At 41.3% G+C, this 18330-nt stretch overlaps 1 protein-coding gene across 1 annotated transcript; it reads right to left on the bottom strand.

Moving 5' to 3' along the window:
* Window positions 1-488: 488 nt before the first annotated feature.
* On the bottom strand, window positions 489-17848 carry LOC146579260 (uncharacterized). Its single transcript, XM_085262853.1, has 5 exons — window positions 17824-17848; window positions 4143-6682; window positions 3142-3259; window positions 2802-3060; window positions 489-2682 (listed from the first exon to the last, which is right to left on the bottom strand). Exons 2-4 carry the CDS (start codon window positions 6610-6612, stop codon window positions 2847-2849), a joined length of 2802 nt encoding a protein of 933 aa, XP_085118979.1. The 5' UTR covers window positions 6613-6682; window positions 17824-17848; the 3' UTR covers window positions 489-2682; window positions 2802-2846.
* Window positions 17849-18330: the final 482 nt, after the last annotated feature.

Below are 18330 nucleotides of genomic sequence, written 5' to 3'. Positions count from 1 at the left end.
AACATGCAAATGACAGCAACTTGAACCTTTTTCAAAACTGTGAAACTGCAAAGAAAAAAGCCATTTTCACTGAGCAATAGACCACTCTCACACAGTTTTTACAGTAAAATTATATAGTACAAACACTTATAGTGTGCCATTTAAGATTAACAACCATATCAAACTGTTAGTTACTCCTATTCTTTTGCTGTTTTGAAAAATAAGAACCAAATGAATTGAAATGACTGATGTGTCTAAGATGAAAGTACTGTCTCTCACTCAAGCCCTCAGTTAGTGGTGACAGGCAGGTAAAGCACTAGGGAAACTTGCTGTGGGCTGTTGTGAAGATTAAACCAAAGATTAAATGTATTTAAGGACACTGAGTCCTGTAAGCATTAGGACACCAAAGACATATTTGTGTCACAGTTGTTAGTATGAATGTTAGTAACAGGAAAACATACTAGTTATTATTTTCTAACACTTCTTAAATAAATCATACGTGTAAATACAAACAATGTAAACTGAGAAAAAAGAACAATACATTTAGCATTTGAAATAGAAGTATAATTTTAATTCCTAACAATTAAAATTTTAAACGTTTCTTTTTTCCCTATTTTCTTATTATCACGAAATATACAACATACAGAGTAGAGGAGAACAGATTAGGGAACTTACAGAAAAATACGAGTATGAGTACATTAATTTCTATTCAGTCCAGGATTAATGCAATTGAGGAAAGAATTATTACAATAATCAGAATAATACTCATCACCAGTAATCATAATAATGACAATGATAGCAATAACACAATTATAACAAGAATATGGGAAATAACTATAACTCCTAGTCACTCAAACAGAAATTTCCAGCAGACTTTGTCAAATGCTTTTTCTGCATCGACTGATAAGATTATAGTTTTCTGATACTCTGAAAGCTGCATGGAGTTGAATAGTTTACAAATATTTATAGTGGGATGTCTGCCTTTAATAAAACCTGTCAGGTAAGGATGGATAAGGGCTGGAATTACTTTTTCTAAATGGGATGCAAGAACATGGCTTATAATTTTAATGTCTGTATTTACCAGAGAAAGTGGCCTAATTTGGCTGATTGGGATTTTTCTCTGGTTTTAACAAAAGGTTAATTATTGCAGTATTCATGGTAGGAGAAATTCTAGACCTAATCACAAATTCTTCAACCATTCTTATGAATAGCGAGGACAGGGTTGGCCAGAAATGTTCGTAGAACTCAGCAGGGACGCCATCTGGGCTAGATGCCTTGTTACAGAGTATTTGATTAAGAATAGTTCTTCTAGAGCTATAGTTTATCCAACATCGTACCTTGATCTTGTGTTAAAATAGACAGATCTATAGCACTCAGAAATTTGTGAATGTCTTCCATATTTGGGTCATGGTCAGAAGTGTATAGATGCATGTAAAACGTCCTAACAACATTATTTATATCTGGAAGATAATGAAAAGGTTTCCCTGCTGAGTCTTTGATAACTACATGTTTTTTGTCTTTATTTTGACTAAATAGCTTTACTAGATATTTATCTGATTTATTTATTATTGTATTTAGATTTCTCATGTGTCAACCGCTGTATAAGAAACTGTGATTTTGTGTTTAACAACACATTTAAATCAAGTCTGTGTTTTCTTAAATCACACACTAGCTTTTCAAAAGTGTTGCTGTGCAATTTCTTTTCAACATTTTAATTTTTTCTTCCAAATTGTGTCTTTTTCCTTTTTATAGGATGAGTATGAGATAATCCTGCCCCTTAAAACAGCTATGCCAGTTTCCTATAATAAAGTTAATAAATATTGGGAGAATCATTTATATCCAAAAAGGATGTCCATTCTCTTTAAAATATTATTAAGTCCTACTTTTTTAGCAAAGATGTGTTCAAGCACCATCAGGTGGTCGATTTTTGTTGCCATTTTTTATTGAGTTTCAAAGAGACAGGTTTATGATCGCTTAGTGCCCTTGAGTGGAATTGTGTTTCTGATGTATTTGGATGACGGGAATTACTAGCTGGGGGAAAAATATATTCTCGATGATGAATGATGGACTTGGAAAAGTAAGTGAATTCTTGATCATCAGGGTGGTTTAAACTCCAACTGTCACAAAGGCCATAATATTCCATGTATGGTTTAAAAATGACAGTCGATTGATATGTTCTATTATTAGGACTTATTGATTAGTAGTTAAATATAACAATATAAAAAATATGTACAACCCTAACCACATTTTTATATTTATATTTGCACCTCTAAACACAACTATGCTTGTTTTTTACATAAACTGTATATGAAAGATGGATGGAGCCACCACAGCCTCAAGTTGAGCATGTCTGCAATCTTCATTTTGGTATTTTGAATGTAAGGGGGTGAATCTGACATGGATACCAAAGGATATCCTGGGCCATCTGACCTCAGGAAATCACATGATAGGGTGGGGCTAGGTTTCACAATGAGCTCACCCAAAACCTTGGCTGATTGTGACCTACACCCATTTTCACACCTTGGCTTGTGTGATTAGGTAGAGGATCATTAGAGGGTCCATTGTCCCTCTCGGAGGGACACTCCCACAGGGCTTAAATCTGTGACTCTCCACCATTTGACCCTAGAACTTAAGAAGCTTCTCAGATGAGAGGTGAAACATCTTCAAGCAACTTGAAGTCCAGACGCTTTCTTTCCCAAGCTCCTTCGAATACAAAAGGATAAGAAGAGCAACTTGTCAGTCTCACTGTAAAGCATACCCTGATTTATTCTCATTTGCAATAATTATATCTGCTTTATACAAACAAACAATGATTTTTCCACCTCAGGTAAACTTCAGTGGATGACTATGGGCTGTCCAGTGCGGAGTCACGTGTGCTCAGTGGGGTTTTCTTCTCTCTCGAGAGCTTGTCGTATTTTCTGCCAGAAGATTCCAGTGTGTTGACCAGCCTGTGGCCAGCTCAAGTAAGAGCTCCTCTTCACCAGACTCCTTATTTGGTAGTACGGAGACAGCTGGTTGGCTGGTATGTCCTCCAGAAACACCATGATCAGCACATCCTTGTGCTCATCGAACAGACGGTAGCTAAAGAGATCACACGCAGATTAATCAGTGTAGAAGCTGGCGATGTCATTACATGTAAGGACAAAGAGTTGGTAACCATACCTGGCCATCTGGATTTCTTTGGAGCACCACTCACTCTGCAGGTAATTTGGGCTGATCACACAGATAGTCTTTCTGCTCCTATAGATGGCATCTGTAATGTTTTCTACAATGGGCTTACCTGTAAAAACAGAAATCTGAGACGTTAAACAAAAATCTCACACATCAAACATGTCAGCATTTTTCTAGTTTTAACATTTACTACTTAAAACAGCAGTGGTGAATAACATAAAATGTATGTCTGTGAAGGTTCTCAGTCATCCAGGTCATTGTAGTCTATTGTTTCCAAGCTCCTTAGACAACATAAAATGTAGCCTTTTCTATGAGTTAAAACATTTCAAAGGTATTCTCACTTTTGAGAAGAGCAGGATCTACAGTAGTGTCTAAATTTCAGTCACAGCCTTTGGTGGGACTTTTTGTGTAATGGACAAGCAAAGCACAATTCAATAAGCTTCTGGGGTAATAACTGGTGCTGACTCAGACTTTAATTTTAATATTTTCTGTAATTCAATATTTTCTGGAATTCAGATGTTTTTGTACGTCTATATTCTTTTATGTGAAACCCAATTTCATGATTTCAGGAAAAAACTGGACCAATCTTAACTGTATATTTTCCAGAGTAAATCTTTCATTTTCCTACATGTAGGATGCTTTGAAAGTTGAGCAGCACATCTAAAGTCTACTTTTAGAGGTTTAAAGATCAATTTGTAGCTCTTGTCCAGATAGTCAGTCTTAAAATATCTAGATCTAGCACTCAAACTTCGTTTTGTGGGTCACGTGGGATTGGTATTCTTGTTTGACTTCATATCAGCCATTTATATTTGTGTAAAGATATTGTATTAAAATTTTGAACAAAACAAAACAAAAAACAGTCGTGTAAACCCCGATCTTTGTCAGTACAAGTTTAAGGAAAGCTGAGGCACTTTGTGTGGTAGCTTCATTAAATATAGATCTAAAAATAGAAAAATAGAAAAAAAAAAGAGGCTAATGATAATCATATATACCTGGTTCAAAGTCTCTGTGGTGCAGACAGAGTTTCCAGCCCTGTTGACCCTCCAGCTCTGGAAGCAACTCTCCACAGACCCAAGCTTCATCATGAACATTGTAGGAGACAAAGGCATCGTAGCTGTGAGGAATACCTTTCTTCCTCCTCTTATTATCATAGAGAAAGGCCAGGAAGAGGTAATAGGCATAGGTGAGGTGTGACCTCAGGAAGTGATAGATGAAGGATGCAAGGAGAGTAAGCATAACTAGACTAGAGCTAAAGAGGAAGCAGAGCAATGCAGCATCTATCCGACAGGAGTCAAAACCAAAGTCAAGGAATTTTTTTCCCCGTTGGCTGACAGGAAACGCACAAGTGTACTGATGTGCATTAACAACCTGTGTCTGTTTGCTGCCTTGAATCCACTGGATAAGACCGTAATTAGAACATTCACATGTTAAAAGGTTAGCAGATAGATCCAGATATGTCAAGCCTGGAAGGGATTGGATAACTGTTTCACTGATTACAAACAATTCATTGTCACTGACGTTTAGCCACCTGAGTGCCGACAGTTTGGCCTCTGCTAGAAAATCCAAAGACCTGAGTTTATTGTTGGAGAGGTCGAGTATTATCAGGTTTGGAATTGGCAAGAACACGTCAGATGTTAAAACTGAAAGCTCGCTGTAAGATATCCTCAGATGTTTCAGTTGCGGTGTGTATTTAAATGTGTCTGGGTACAAAGATCCCATGAAATATGCCTCTGTTATTAAGTACTCTAAAGAAGTCAAACCACTGAGAACATCTTTTGAAATATCGTAATATCCTCTATGAACCTTGATATGAAGCTTCTTCAATCTTTGTAAATTTGAGAAAGGCCTATCCCTTTGTTCAGAGCTGTTATGTGACTGGCTTTGAACAACATTTAAGATCAGAGTGCTTAAGTTTGACAGTCCACTGAAATGGTCGTAAAAATAATTATCACCTAACAAATAAAGAATCTGGAGGTTATCAAGTCCTTCGAACCCTCCTTCATCAACACTGTCACACTTGTCTAAGTCTATATACAAGTATTGAAGGGAAGACAGACTATGAAAATCTCCATGAATGAAATTCATGATATCAATATTTCTCAAATTTAAAAACTCCAATGTCTGTAATTTATCTTTGAATGTATCTATAAATGACATAATCTTGTTGTTTTCAAGATTTAAGATTTTCAAATTGTTTAAATTTTGAAAAACACAGTCAAAGATATAGGATATTTGATTGTGGCTCAGATCGAGTATTGTTAGGCTTTTTAAATTCCAGAAGTAAGGACAGTAAAGTTCACTGATGACATTGTCACTAAGGTCATAGACTTCCAATGTGGTGAGTCCTTGGACGGCCACTGGCAGTTCGGACAGTTCATTATTTTGTAATATCAGGCTTCTGAGCTGTGTCATTGACGGGAGTGCATTATCAGCCATGCTTTTTATATTGTTAAATGATAAGTTGAGCTCAACAAGGTTAGAGCAAGACTGCAGCATGTGCTCTTTTATGGTGTGAATTTCACTATTTCTCACATCAACTGTTCTTAGAGAAGGAATTTGGCAGGCAACATCAATGAGACCATCATCTATCCACTTTTGTATGTTATCCATCTGAAACTCTTGAAGAGAGTAAGCAGTCTGCAGAATCACTCTGTACACATCAAAGCTAAGAGAAGTTTCACTCATGTGCAGTCTCGTTAGGCTCCTCAAAAAGGTCTTGTTTGACACTTCCCACTCGATGTCCTTGGACCAGCCTCGCAAGTCCAGAGACTGCAGATGAGGAAAAATGTCTCTTGTAATGCTGAACTTTTTCACTGAATCCAAACTTAGGGTGAGTAGGTTTGAAGTATTTACATGGAGGTCATCGGACTGAAACGAAGTAAAGTTGTTGTGAGTAATAATCAAATGTTGTAAAGTTGGAAGTTTAACAATATAATCAATATCTGAAATTTGATGCAGGTAATTATTGTTCAAATTTACTAAACGTAAGATGACCAGGGGCTGAAAGACCACAGGGGAAATAAATGAGATAATGTTGTTGTCCAGAGACAGTGTCTCTAATTTGGAAAGGCCCTGAAACATGTTTTTTGTCAGTGCTGTGAGTAAATTTTCACCCAAGTCGAGAACTTTTAACTCTACCACGTCTGCAAAAGTTCCATCATCAATTTGTAAAATCCAATTATTTTTAACATATAGAGCTTCAAGCTTAGATAAACCTCTTAAATACATCCTGGAAATATTTGAAATGTCATTTGAGCTGAGATTGAGCGATACTGCATTACCAGGAATGTCATCTGGAATAGCAGTGAGGTGACGCTTTGCACATGTAACTGATACATTCTTTGAATTTTCAGAATACAGGATTGTGCAGTCTTTTAGAGAAAAAGCAAGTGAATGTTCACAATGAAACAAAAAAGACAGAAGTGAGATAAGCAGCAGAAGGACTCTTTCTGTAGCTAGCATGTTGATCTCAGTGGTGGTTTTCACTTTCTTTAGGGAGATGGAGGTGGGAGCATACTGTTGATCAATACACCTGAAGCAGACCAGAGAAGAAAGAAAATATAAGGTAGGTTTTGATCACATCACAGTGTCCACAACTTGGCATGAAATAATGTGACATCTGGTGCAGTCAGTGGTGAAAACTGTTGATAGTCTGAGAGTTTATCTACCTATCCATGGGTCAGTGGCTCAATCCAGCATGTATATCAAAATTGGGACCTGCAGGCCAGAGCCCACTCTTTACATATTTCAAAGAGACATGCATATCACTTAAGATTATCCATATATTTTGTCCTGCACAGTCTTACTTGTGGTTAACAAAATAGATAACACAGAATGAAGTTTAAAGGAAAGGCAGGCAGCTGAACTACAGATGGGCAACTGAGTTGTCTTGTCCCAGCAAATCACTGTTTTCTATGAAAAACCCATATAGGAACCCCAAAGGTCAAACCTGGTGTTGAGCACTTGTGGACACCCCCAAGTGGGATAAGTATAGGTTTGTCCTGCCCACAAAGTCCCACAGTTCACCCACATCTAGCCACAATAGGTAGTTGTTTCCCTATTATTTATAATAGTAGCTGAATAATAATAGCTACCGACTGTGCCAAGATCGCTCTCATTGTTCAGTTATTGACGGGTAGGGCTTTGAAGTGGGCTCAAGCTGTTTTAAGCACCAATCCTAATGTTTCCTACCCAGATTATAAGTTTAGGTGTGTTTTTGACAAGTGCTCCAGCCCGGAGATGGCTGCCCATCGTATGTTCTCAGAGAGAACATGCGATGGGCAGAAGGAGTATGGCTGATTTCTCCATGGAGTTCTGGACCCTGGTAGAGGAGACGGGCTGGAAAGAGAAGGTGCTTAGAGGAGCTTTCCTGAACGGCATCAATGAAAGGATAACACGTGAGTTGGCAATTGGATTAGTGTTTAGTAAGAGCACAGTCACTCCCACCCCACTGTCCCATGACTGCGGTATTGATCTACTCCCTGGCGCATCTCTGCCCACCAGCCGTTTGTACAGTGTTTCTAAGCCTGAGCGCAAGGCCATAGAGCGTTACATCACAGATTCCCTTGCATCGAGCATTATTCGGCTGTCCACGTCACCCCTCAGGACAGGATTCTTCTTTGTTGAGAAGAATCCTGCCATGAGGATTAAGTCCTTCAGGACTTCATTTCACCTCTCCCAAACAGCAGTTCCTGTGGTCATCAGCAGTGCAGCAGGCCTTTGACCTTCTGAAACGCCTGTTTTCCTCTGCACCTGTTCTATTTCAGGCAGACCTTAATCAAGCATTCGCAGTGGAGGTGGATGCCTCGGACTCTGGTGTGGGGGCGGTCCTCTCGCAGCGATTTGAAGGTAAATTGCATCCCCGTGCCTTCTTCTCACGTTGTCTGTCTCAGGCCGAGTGGAACTGTGATGTGGGGGATCGAGAGCTGCTTGCCATCAAACTTAATTTTAGAGGACTGGCATCACTGGTTGGAGGGGAGCGAGCACCCAGTTCTTGTTTGGATGGATTACAAGAACCTTGCCTATCTTCAAGCGGCTAAACGCCTCAATGCCAGACAAGTCAGGTGGGCCTTATTTTTTACCTGTTTCAGCCTTGTGATTACTTACAGGCCAGGCTCACGCAACACTGAACCCGACGTCCTCTCACGTCAATTCTCACTGGTGGAGGATGCAGAGGAAAAGGACAAACCCATTCTTCCTGCTTCCTGTATCATCGGGACAGTCACCTGGGAGATCGAGAGGCTGGTCATAAATGCCCTGCAGCAGGATCCAGACCCTGGGTCAGGGCAGGCAGTACGTCCCTGTGGTTGTTCGGGGCAAGGTGATCCACTAGGCACATACGGCAAAGTTCTCCTGCCATCTGGATCGGAATCTCACACTTAGATTCCTCCAACGTCTATTTTGGTGGCCTTCCCTTGCAAAGGACGTCCGGGAATATGCAACGGCCTTGGCCAATTTGTGCTCAAAACAAGGCACCAAGCTCCCAGCTGTTGGGCCACCTGCGACCACTCCCATGGCTCATGGTTGCACATTGCCGTGGATATTGTCACTGGACTGCCGCCGTCAGCAGGTAATACCACCATACTCACCATCATAGTGGTTTTCACCCACAGTCTAACGGCCAACCTGAAAGGGCTAACCAGTAGCTGGAAGCCATGTTGCGGTGCGTTGCCTCTTCCAACCAGTTCTCCTAGAGTGAGCATTTGGCCTGGGTGGAGTATGCCCACAACGCTAGCACCTCGACGGCCACAGGGGAGTCTCCCTTTGAGGCATCGATGGGATAACAAGCCCCACTCCTTTCCATCACAGAGGGTGAGTTTGCAGTCCCATCAGTGCAACATCACACGCGTCATTGCCGGCAAGCATGGCGGGCTACTAGGACAACATTGTTTAGGACAGCAGAGTAGAACAAGAGACTGCCGGGCCATCATCGTGTTCTGACTCCTGTTTACCAAGTTGGCCAACAGGTATGGCTCTCCTCTAAACACATACCACTGAGGACGGAGTCTAAGAAGCTGGCTCCTAGATTCATCGGTCCTTTTCCTGTGCAAGAGGTCCTCAATCCTGTGACTGTGCATTTGACCCTCCCTCGAAATATACGTATTCATAATGTGTTTCATGTGTCTCAGGCAATGAACAGGTAGCCAATGAGACTCTAGCTATAGGCTCTACACATGCGCAGCTCAGAAATAAATGAGCTCCAGCCTGAGCAAGACGCTAACTTCGGTGTCCTCTCTATTAATCCACAGGTACTGACAAACAAACTTTTATGTTACCGAACTGGTTCTAAATGTCATGTAAGTTGAGTAACAACTGTTCGGCTATATTTTGAGATGATAGTGATGATGTTGTTTTGTGGTATTTTGTTGTAATGAGTATTAGTGTATCATCGGCATAATGCTATAATGCTACGTAGCACTATAAGTATATGCTATGACAGTGGCAACCTGCGACTTCCGAAAATGTGTTGTAGTGTTTGTTTTTGTGTTAGCCAAGCAGTACTGAGTACATTTATTAAGGGGAAAGCTTTTTGTTAGTGAAACAACGTTTGCAGTCGTCTGCCGCCATGTTGTGTTGCGTTCAGGGGACGCCATGTTCAAAAGTAATAGCGAGTGTTTTGTTTAAGTTGTGAGTATGTAAAGTCATTTTGAATTAGTTTGTATTTATTTTGCTTTTGAGAGAATGCTTTTTGTAACTTTATTTATGTTTATGAACTCTGTTATTTTATGGGAAGAATGCATGGTCTAGTGTGATTTGTATTGTGTATATGCAGAAATAAATGAGCTCCGGCCTGAGCAAGACGCTAACTTCGGTGTCCTCTCTATTAATCCACAGTTTGCTCATATTTGGCTACGCAGTGCTCTCTAGCCTGTGTGCCGCTTGCTGCCGGTCCAGATTCCCCTAGGTCTGGTGCCGGTAACACTGGCAGTAGTTAAAGCTTTACTTAAAAAGCCATCTCTAGACCCAGCAGTCTTAGCTAATTATAGGCCAATCTCCAACCTTCCTTTCATATCAAAAATCCTTGAAAGAGTAGTTGTCAAACAGCTAACAGATCATCTGCAGAGGAATGGCTTATTTGAAGAGTTTCAGTCAGGTTTCAGAGCTCATCACAGCGCATAAACAGCTTTAGTGAAGGTTACAAATGATCTTCTTATGGCCTCTGACAGTGGACTCACCTCTGTGCTTGTCCTGCTAGACCGTGCAGCGTAGTTATTATAGGTACTGCACTGCAGTAGGTTGCATCATATCTATCTAATAGACTCCAATTTGTTCATGTAAATGGAGAGTCCTCTTCACACACTGAGGTTAATTATGGAATTCCACTGGGTTCAGTGCTAGGACCAATTCTGTCTACATTATACATGCTTCCCTTAGGCAGTATCATTAGAAGACATGGTATACATTTTCACTGCTATGCAGATGACACCCAACTCTATCTTTCCATGAAGCCAGATAACACACACCAATTATTTAAACTGCAGGAATGTCTTGAAGACATAAAGACCTGGATGGCCTCTAACTTTCTGCTTCTTAAGGTTATTCTATTTGGTTATTCAACTCGGCCCTGAAAATCTTAGAAATATGGTATCTAAACAGATGCTTACTCTGGATGGCATTACCTTGGCCTCCAGTAACGCTGTGAGGAACCTTGGAGTCATTTTTGACCAGGATATGTCCTTCAATGCACATATTAAACAAATATGTAAGACTGCGTTCTTCCATTTGCGCAACATCTCTAAAATTAGAAAAATCCTGTCCTGTGATGCTGAAAAACTAGTTCATGCATTTATTACTTCCAGGCTGAACTAGTGTAATTCATTATTATCAGGATGTCCTAAAAACCCTGAAAAGCCTCCAGTTAATCCAAAATGCTGCAGCAAGAGTACTGACAGGGATTAGAAAGAGAGAGCATATTTCTCCTGTTTTGGCTTCCCTTCACTGGCTTCCTGTTAAATCCAGAATTGAATTCAAAATCCTGCTCCTCACAGTAAAGGTCATAATCAGGCCCCATCTTATCTTAATGACCTTGTAGTAGGGCTACACGATTTTGCATAAAATGAGAATCACGATTTTTTGGCTTAGAATTGAGATCACGATTCTCTCACGATTTTCTTTTCCTGTATAAATATTTATTGCACTTATTAACTGCACATCAACTTCGTAACAGTTGAGACTGAACATAAAAACAATAAACAAACATAAAAAAAACAAATGTCTCACGTTTTGTTGTTGCCGCAAAATGTTGTGCTACTTGAAATTCCGTCTCCACCGTTGCTCGACGCTGCATGTATAGAGCAGGTAGTGCAACAATAGAAAAATAGTTGCGGGACGGCACTGTGTAGCGTTTGTCTAGGGTGTTGATCATTTTCCTAAATCCCTCATTTTGCACACTGTTGATGGGAGCCATATCTTTGGTCAGGTGATAAGTGATAGCCTCCGTAATTTCTTTGTGCCTGCGGGAGTTCGACGGGTATAGGGAAGCGCTGTATAAGGTTCCCGTTATTGATGTTTGGGTGGTTGACCGGGACGGATTTTCTCCTGTCACTTTCTCGTCATCCCTGACGTGCTCTCCGTTGTTTTTTCCCTGCTAATTTTAGCATCATACGGCACAGCTTCTGTATCACGTGGTATAAGGCTCTGCCCTTGTCATTTGTTGAGCAGGAAGAGCGAGCGCTTGTTTTCATGCAGAGTACGTCCTGGATCAAAATGTGGTACAATCGTCGTCGTCTTTTTTTCTTCTTTCTTTTTTAAATCGTTGTCATTTGGAAATGAGATCGAACATAAGTATGAATCGAGATCGCGATTTTTTAATGATTAATCGTGCAGCCCTATTCATAAGTAGAGTTGCCAACGGAATCGCCCCGCATTGAGAGAAAATATTACGCGTTTCGCATTGAGGTGAAAAGAGAAAGTTTGTCCCGTACTTCAGCTAGAATGGAAAAGACACAAAGCTGGAGTTATTCTGTGTTTACGCTGCACAGCTGCCTCTTCTTCTCTCATTCTCTCCCCCCTCCCTCTCCTGTTTCTTCTTCAATCATGAAACTGATCAATGATCAGCTGATCGGCTTTTCTCTCTTGCTTGTTTATCGCCCACTTTGCGCCAGAAAGAGGAAACCGGCGGATGTCGCGCTAGACAACAGCAGCACGTTTAAGCTTGATCAGCTGTTGTTAGAATTTATTTAATATTAATTTCTAGTATCAGCTGATGTTTGCTGGAGCCACAGCTACAAAAGCTGCTGGTCATGATATGATTTGGTTATCTGGTGAGAGGGAAACATGAAGATGAAACCAGGAGATGTCCTTACTGGATCATCAGAGCTGAACAGGTGATGGAGAAACAGGTTTACCTTTTAGGTGACATGAATGAGTTGAAGGGAAGTTATGAACTGTTTCTGAGATACAAATAACACCAGGATCCTTTTCTAAGTAGCTGACAGCTGGTAACTGTGCAGGGGCGGATCTAGCAAAGTTTTGCCAGGGGGCCAGGTAGGGCATTAACAGGGAAAGGGGGGCACAAAGAAATACTTTCTTATTCTCTTTTAAAATGTCTAGCTTTTATTAAATAATTATCTGAAGCTTACAACCAAAGTTTTTATCTGACGTAAAATGTATAGAAATCATACATATAACAAAGAAGCAGCTGGAATCCACAGCTGTGCGTGTTCATGGAGCTGCATTTTCACCTGCTGGACATCAATACCTGACAAGTTTAACTGTCTTCAGAACATTGCAGAGGCCTTATTGACAGTATTTGGCTCTACATATCTGTGTGAGTAGATTTTCTCTCACATGAGTGTCCTCAGGTAGCCGTCTGAATGCTGGACACTTGTGTCTATGAGTGGGAGACCAGAGATCAGAGTGTATTAACAAACATGCCATATTGGCCCAGTTTATTTTTCCTATCATTGTTGTGAGGAGACCATAAATAGCATTTGCATTTTCTGTTGTACAGTTCATTTGCAGTTATGGAGTTCTTGTTATGGATAAAAAGTGTCTTTTTTTGTTTCAAAATAGCTGATAACTATTCGCTGATAGCTGCCAACATCTGTGAACAAATATAATTCTATAAAGTTGTTCTATATAGTGTGTAACCATTAATATAGAGCGTTATTAAATTTATTGCTAATGCAATCATATGGCACACTGACTTCTGAGGAAATTTTAAATGGCACTCCTCATCAGAAAGGTTGCCTACCCCTGTATTATTGTATGATCTAGTGCAGCGGTCTCCAACCTTTTTTGCGCCAGGGACCGGTTTATGCCCGACAATATTTTCACGGACCGGCCTTTAAGGTGTCGCGGATAAATACAACAAAATAAAACTAGTACCGGTTCCGAAAAAAAAGATTTATTCATAACACACGTGAAAAGACCCAGGAAAACCGAGTTAACGATAAAAATGATAACAAAATAACGCTGAAAACCGATAAAAACCCTGAAAACCATACATTTCACACCTGAGCCTCAACTCTCGTGGCCCGGTACCAAACGACTCACGGACTGGTACCGGTCCGAGGCCCAGGGGTTGGGGACCGCTGATCTAGTGTACAATATAAAGCACCTTGAGGCGACTATTGTGATTTGGTGCTATATAAATAAAATTGAATTGAATTGAATTGAATTAATAAATGCTACATTATAGTATATGTACATGTCATTGCATAGGGTTAGATTTACATTTATGGATATCCATATGTGATGGCATACTCTTAAATAATGATGGACATACCCAAGTTAGTTTCACTTTAATATACAGAACCAAAACCATAAACCAAACAATTTTCATTAAAAGTCCCCATCACTAAACTCTCTTCTTCACATTAGTGAATTAGCAGAGCTAGGCAAGCAGATAGAGCCATTTTAAGTTCGTCACACCTTTAACTCCAGTATCTACATGGATAACTTATAACAGTAGTCATCCTACCTGCATCTGCATTGCGATCGTTGGCAATTAAAATCGACGAGCTCTCAGCACTGGTACGGAGTCAGAGGGAATACCGAGAGTGTAGCCTGATGTGTTTCACCGAATCATGGCTGCACCAGGACATTCCCGACAAGAATGCTTCCGTGGAAGGCTTCCACACTGTTCGAGCGGACAGGGACAGCATCGCTAGCGGTAAGCGGAAAGGAGATGGGCTTGCTGTTTTAGTTAACAACCGGTGGTGTAACCCTGCCAACATAACAATCAAAGAAAAGATTTGTTGCCCGGACACTGAACTGTGTGCTGTGGACTCAGGCCGTATTATTTACCCAGGGAATTCTCTCACGTCATCTTGGTGGCTGTTTATATTCCTCCCTCTGCTAACCCCACAGCTGCATGTGACACTATCCACTCTGCCATAGCTCGGTTACAGACTCAGCACCCGAGTGCCTTTATTGTGATCTCGGGTGACTTCAACGATGTATCACTGGACAATACACTAACAACATTCAAACAATATGTGGACTGTCCCACCAGGGGAGAGAAAATTTTAGACTTACTGTATGCTAACGTCAAGGATGCATACAGCTCCTCCTCCCTCCCCCCACTTGGTAGGTCAGATCATAACCTGATTCACCTCACCCCCCGCTATGTGCCAATTGTGAGGAGGGAACCTGTGACCACCAGGACTGTTAGGAGGTGGTCAGAGGAGGCAATAGCAGAACTACAGGGCTGTTTCGAGGTGACCGACTGGGAAACACTCTGTGAGCCTCACGCCGAGGACATCAATGGGCTTACTGAGTGTATCACAGACTACATAACTTTCTGCACCGACTCCATTGTTCCAGCTCAGACTGTTCATTGTTACCCAAATAACAAGCCGTGGGTGACTAAGGACATCAAAGCCCTCCTCAACAACAAGAAGAGGGCTTTCAGAGGGGGCAACAAAGAGGAGGTGAGGAAGGTCCAGGTGTTACTAAAGGACAAGATCAGAGAGGCTAAGGACAATTACAGGAGGAAGCTGGAGTGGAAACTCCAACAGAACAGCATGAGAGAGGTGTGGAGGGGCATGAAGACCATCACTGGATTCAGGCCAACCAACAGCAGGGGAGCTGAGGGAGGTGAGAATAGAACAAGTTGAATCTGTTTTTCAATAGATTCGACACCACAGTGTCTGCTCCCACCCCCACAACCTCACCTGCAGTCAGCCTGGAATCCAGAGCCACACCACTGTGCCAGCCTCTCTCTTCACATGTTGCCTCCTGTGAGATTCCTGACACCCCTCCCCCACCCATCACCTTCACTCAATACCAGGTTGAGATGCAAATGAGGAGACTTCACTCAGGCAAGTCTGCTGGACCAGACGGAGTGAGTCCCCTCGTCCTCAAGACCTGTGCCCCCCAGCTGTGTGGAGTCTTTCATAAACTGTTTATGCTGAGTCTGAGTCTGCAGAGGGTCCCGGTGATGTGGAAGACATCATGCCTCATCCCTGTACCAAAGACGCCACGTCCCAGTGGCCCCCAGGATTACAGGCCCGTGGCACTGACCTCTCACATCATGAAGACCCTGGAAAGGCTCATCCTGGACCAGCTGCGACCCATAGTAAGACCACATCTGAATCCCCTTCAGTTCGCTTATCAGCCTCGTCTCAGAACTGAGGACACCATCATCTACCTGCTCAATCGTGTCTACACCCATCTGGACCAGCTGGCGAGCACTGTGAGGGTCATGTTTTTTGACTTTTCCAGTGCTTTCAACACCATCAGGCCGACCCTCCTGGGTGATAAGTTAGCAGCGATGCAGGTGGATGCTTCTCTGGTGTCCTGGATTGTTGATTACCTGACAGGAAGACCACAATATGTACGTCTCCCACAGTGTGTGTCTGACAAGGTGATCAGCAACACAGGGGCACCACAGGGGACTGTCCTCTCCCCCTTCCTCTTCACCCTCTACACCACAGACTTCAGCCACTGCACAGAGACCTGCCATCTTCAGAAGTTTTCTGATGACTCTGCGGTGGTTGGATGCATCAGCAGGGATGATGAGACAGAGTACCGGGCTGTGGTCGACTCCTTTGTCACGTGGTGTGAGCAGAATCATCTGCAGCTCAACGTGGCAAAGACCAAGGAACTGATCGTGGACTTCAGGAAGACCAGGAAACACTTGACCCCTGTTTCAATCCAGGGGGTCAGTGTTGACATTGTGGAGGACTATAAATACCTTGGAGTACACATTGACAATAAACTGGACTGGGCTAAAAACACCACAGCACTTTACAGGAAGGGCCAGAGTCGTCTCTATTTTTTGAGGCGACTGAGGTCCTTCAACATCTGCCAGAAAATGCTGAGGATTTTCTATGAGTCTGTTGTGGCCAGTGCGATCCTCTATGCTGTTGCATGCTGGGGGAGCAGGCTGAGGGTCGCAGATGCCAACAGACTCAATAAACTAATCCGTAAGGCCAGCAATGTTGTGGGGATGGAGCTGGACTCCCTCAAGGTGGTGTCGGAGAGGCGGATGCTGTCCAAGATAAAGACAATGTTGGATAACACCTCCCACCCACTCCATGACATGCTGGTCAGTCACAGGAGCTCGTTCAGTGAGAGACTGAGATTACCGAAAAGCACCACTGAACGACACAGGAAATCATTCCTGCCTGTGGCCATCTCCCTGTACAACGCATCCACTTAACACACTGGTTACTGCTATAACTACGCATGTTTCTTGTTCAGCTATTTATTTATGAGTGACTTATGTATGTATGTATGTATGTATATGTATATATTGTACTATTCTTAGTTAGTGTATTGTCTGTCTTGTCTTAATGTTGGTTTATAATGGAGCACTGTAACAAAAAATAATTTCCCCCAGGGATCAATAAAGTATTCTGATTCTGATTCTGATCTGTTGTGTAAACCTTCTCTTCTTTGTATTACGGGTAAATAGATGAGGGAAGGGATACTTTAAGGATTTCATCAACCACACTGACATGCTTCTAAAGAATAAGCAGAGTCCAGGGATGAATTTAAGACTTGCCTATCACTGTGTCTGTGCTGCGGTGCTGGAAAGGAGAATCGGGTTAACGTGAGATTCAGGACCACTAATGTGGTTTTTGCCCTCATTGTTAAACACAACCAGGCACCGGTAGCCTAGAGCAGTTACTGATTAAGTTAAAAATAATATCTTGCTTGATTTAACACTGCTTAACATCTACTTTCGAGTCACTTCTCAGCCTAGAGTTATTTCATGCTATGGATTCTCAGAAAATGTGTCGGGTAGAGTACATGAAAGTAAATACCCAAACTCTGAAAAATACAAAAATGCACTACAATATCCACAAACTATAGATAACACAGTACAAACCTGCACACTGCTTAATCTGTCCTTTCTGTCCTTTGTGTCATGTGACGTGTAAGTGAACCAACATAGCAGCTTATACTTAAATTAACTCGACTTGAGGGTAATTTTCAATATTTCTTACAAACTATGATCAGAAATGCAGTAATTCAGTAATAAAATATAAGCATAACTATTTTAGACTTAAAGTAGATCTTACAAGGACATTCAGTATTTAAAATAGGTAATTATTCAATTACTGTAGATTTTTATGTGCCTTCAGTTCTCTAATAAAAAGTCTAGTTTAAATTGTTTTACAAAGCAAATGTTATTTGCATAAAATCTGACCATCGATTTTTATATACAAATAATATATGTGGTCAATGGTTTTTCCATTAATCAAGATAAAAGAAACTTACCTATTCCAAAGATTGTTCTTTCTTTCACCAGTTTCACTACAGAAGAAAAAACCCCAGAGGCAAATCATTTGTACAAGAAAGAGGAAGTTGGATCGTTTCCTCCCACAGACGCCACTACTTCTGCAGTCTGTCTAAACAAGCCCAAGTGTGACTGGTCCATGAAGCAAAACAGTCTAATGAAAAAAACATTGCTTTCTGCAGCTTGAACCGATGTCTTCTTTGTTCCTTATATTTGAGATGAGCCGCGAACAATGTCCAATTTCATTTATTGAAAAAAATTTCTTTTAAATTTTTTTTATTTGATTTAAACAATTTAGGATTTGCCAAGTCCAAAAATGTTTTGGTCTGTAGTAAATAACAATAATTCACTTGCAAGCAGTGACAGCATGCCTTCCTGCCCTCACATCTCACAGTGAATATCATTGGGCCTGCGTGCACAAATTGGTTGCTTGCTTCCTGTTTCTAATTTGTGGTCTTTAAGAACGGTCACTAATAATAGTTCATGTT

Source organism: Mchenga conophoros, linkage group LG3 (assembly GCF_057382185.1).
Source record: "Mchenga conophoros isolate Kocher_MC1m ecotype Shallow Benthic linkage group LG3, M_conophoros_male_GT1.1, whole genome shotgun sequence".
Classification (NCBI taxonomy): Eukaryota; Metazoa; Chordata; class Actinopteri; order Cichliformes; family Cichlidae; genus Mchenga; species Mchenga conophoros.
Note: the sequence above shows the minus strand (reverse complement) of the source record. Positions and strands in the feature narration are given on the sequence as shown.

What these genes read in the sequence shown, in the direction of transcription:
- LOC146579260 (XM_085262853.1), bottom strand. Translation starts at nt 6,612, where the DNA reads ATGCTAGCTACAGAAAGAGTCCTTCTGCTGCTTATCTCACTTCTGTCT. An exon ending in CCACAGAGACTTTGAACCAG is followed by an intron (nt 3,260 to 4,142) that starts GTATATATGATT and finishes CTGTTTTTACAG; the next exon opens with GTAAGCCCATTGTAGAAAAC. An exon ending in AAAGAAATCCAGATGGCCAG is followed by an intron (nt 3,061 to 3,141) that starts GTATGGTTACCA and finishes TGATCTCTTTAG; the next exon opens with CTACCGTCTGTTCGATGAGC.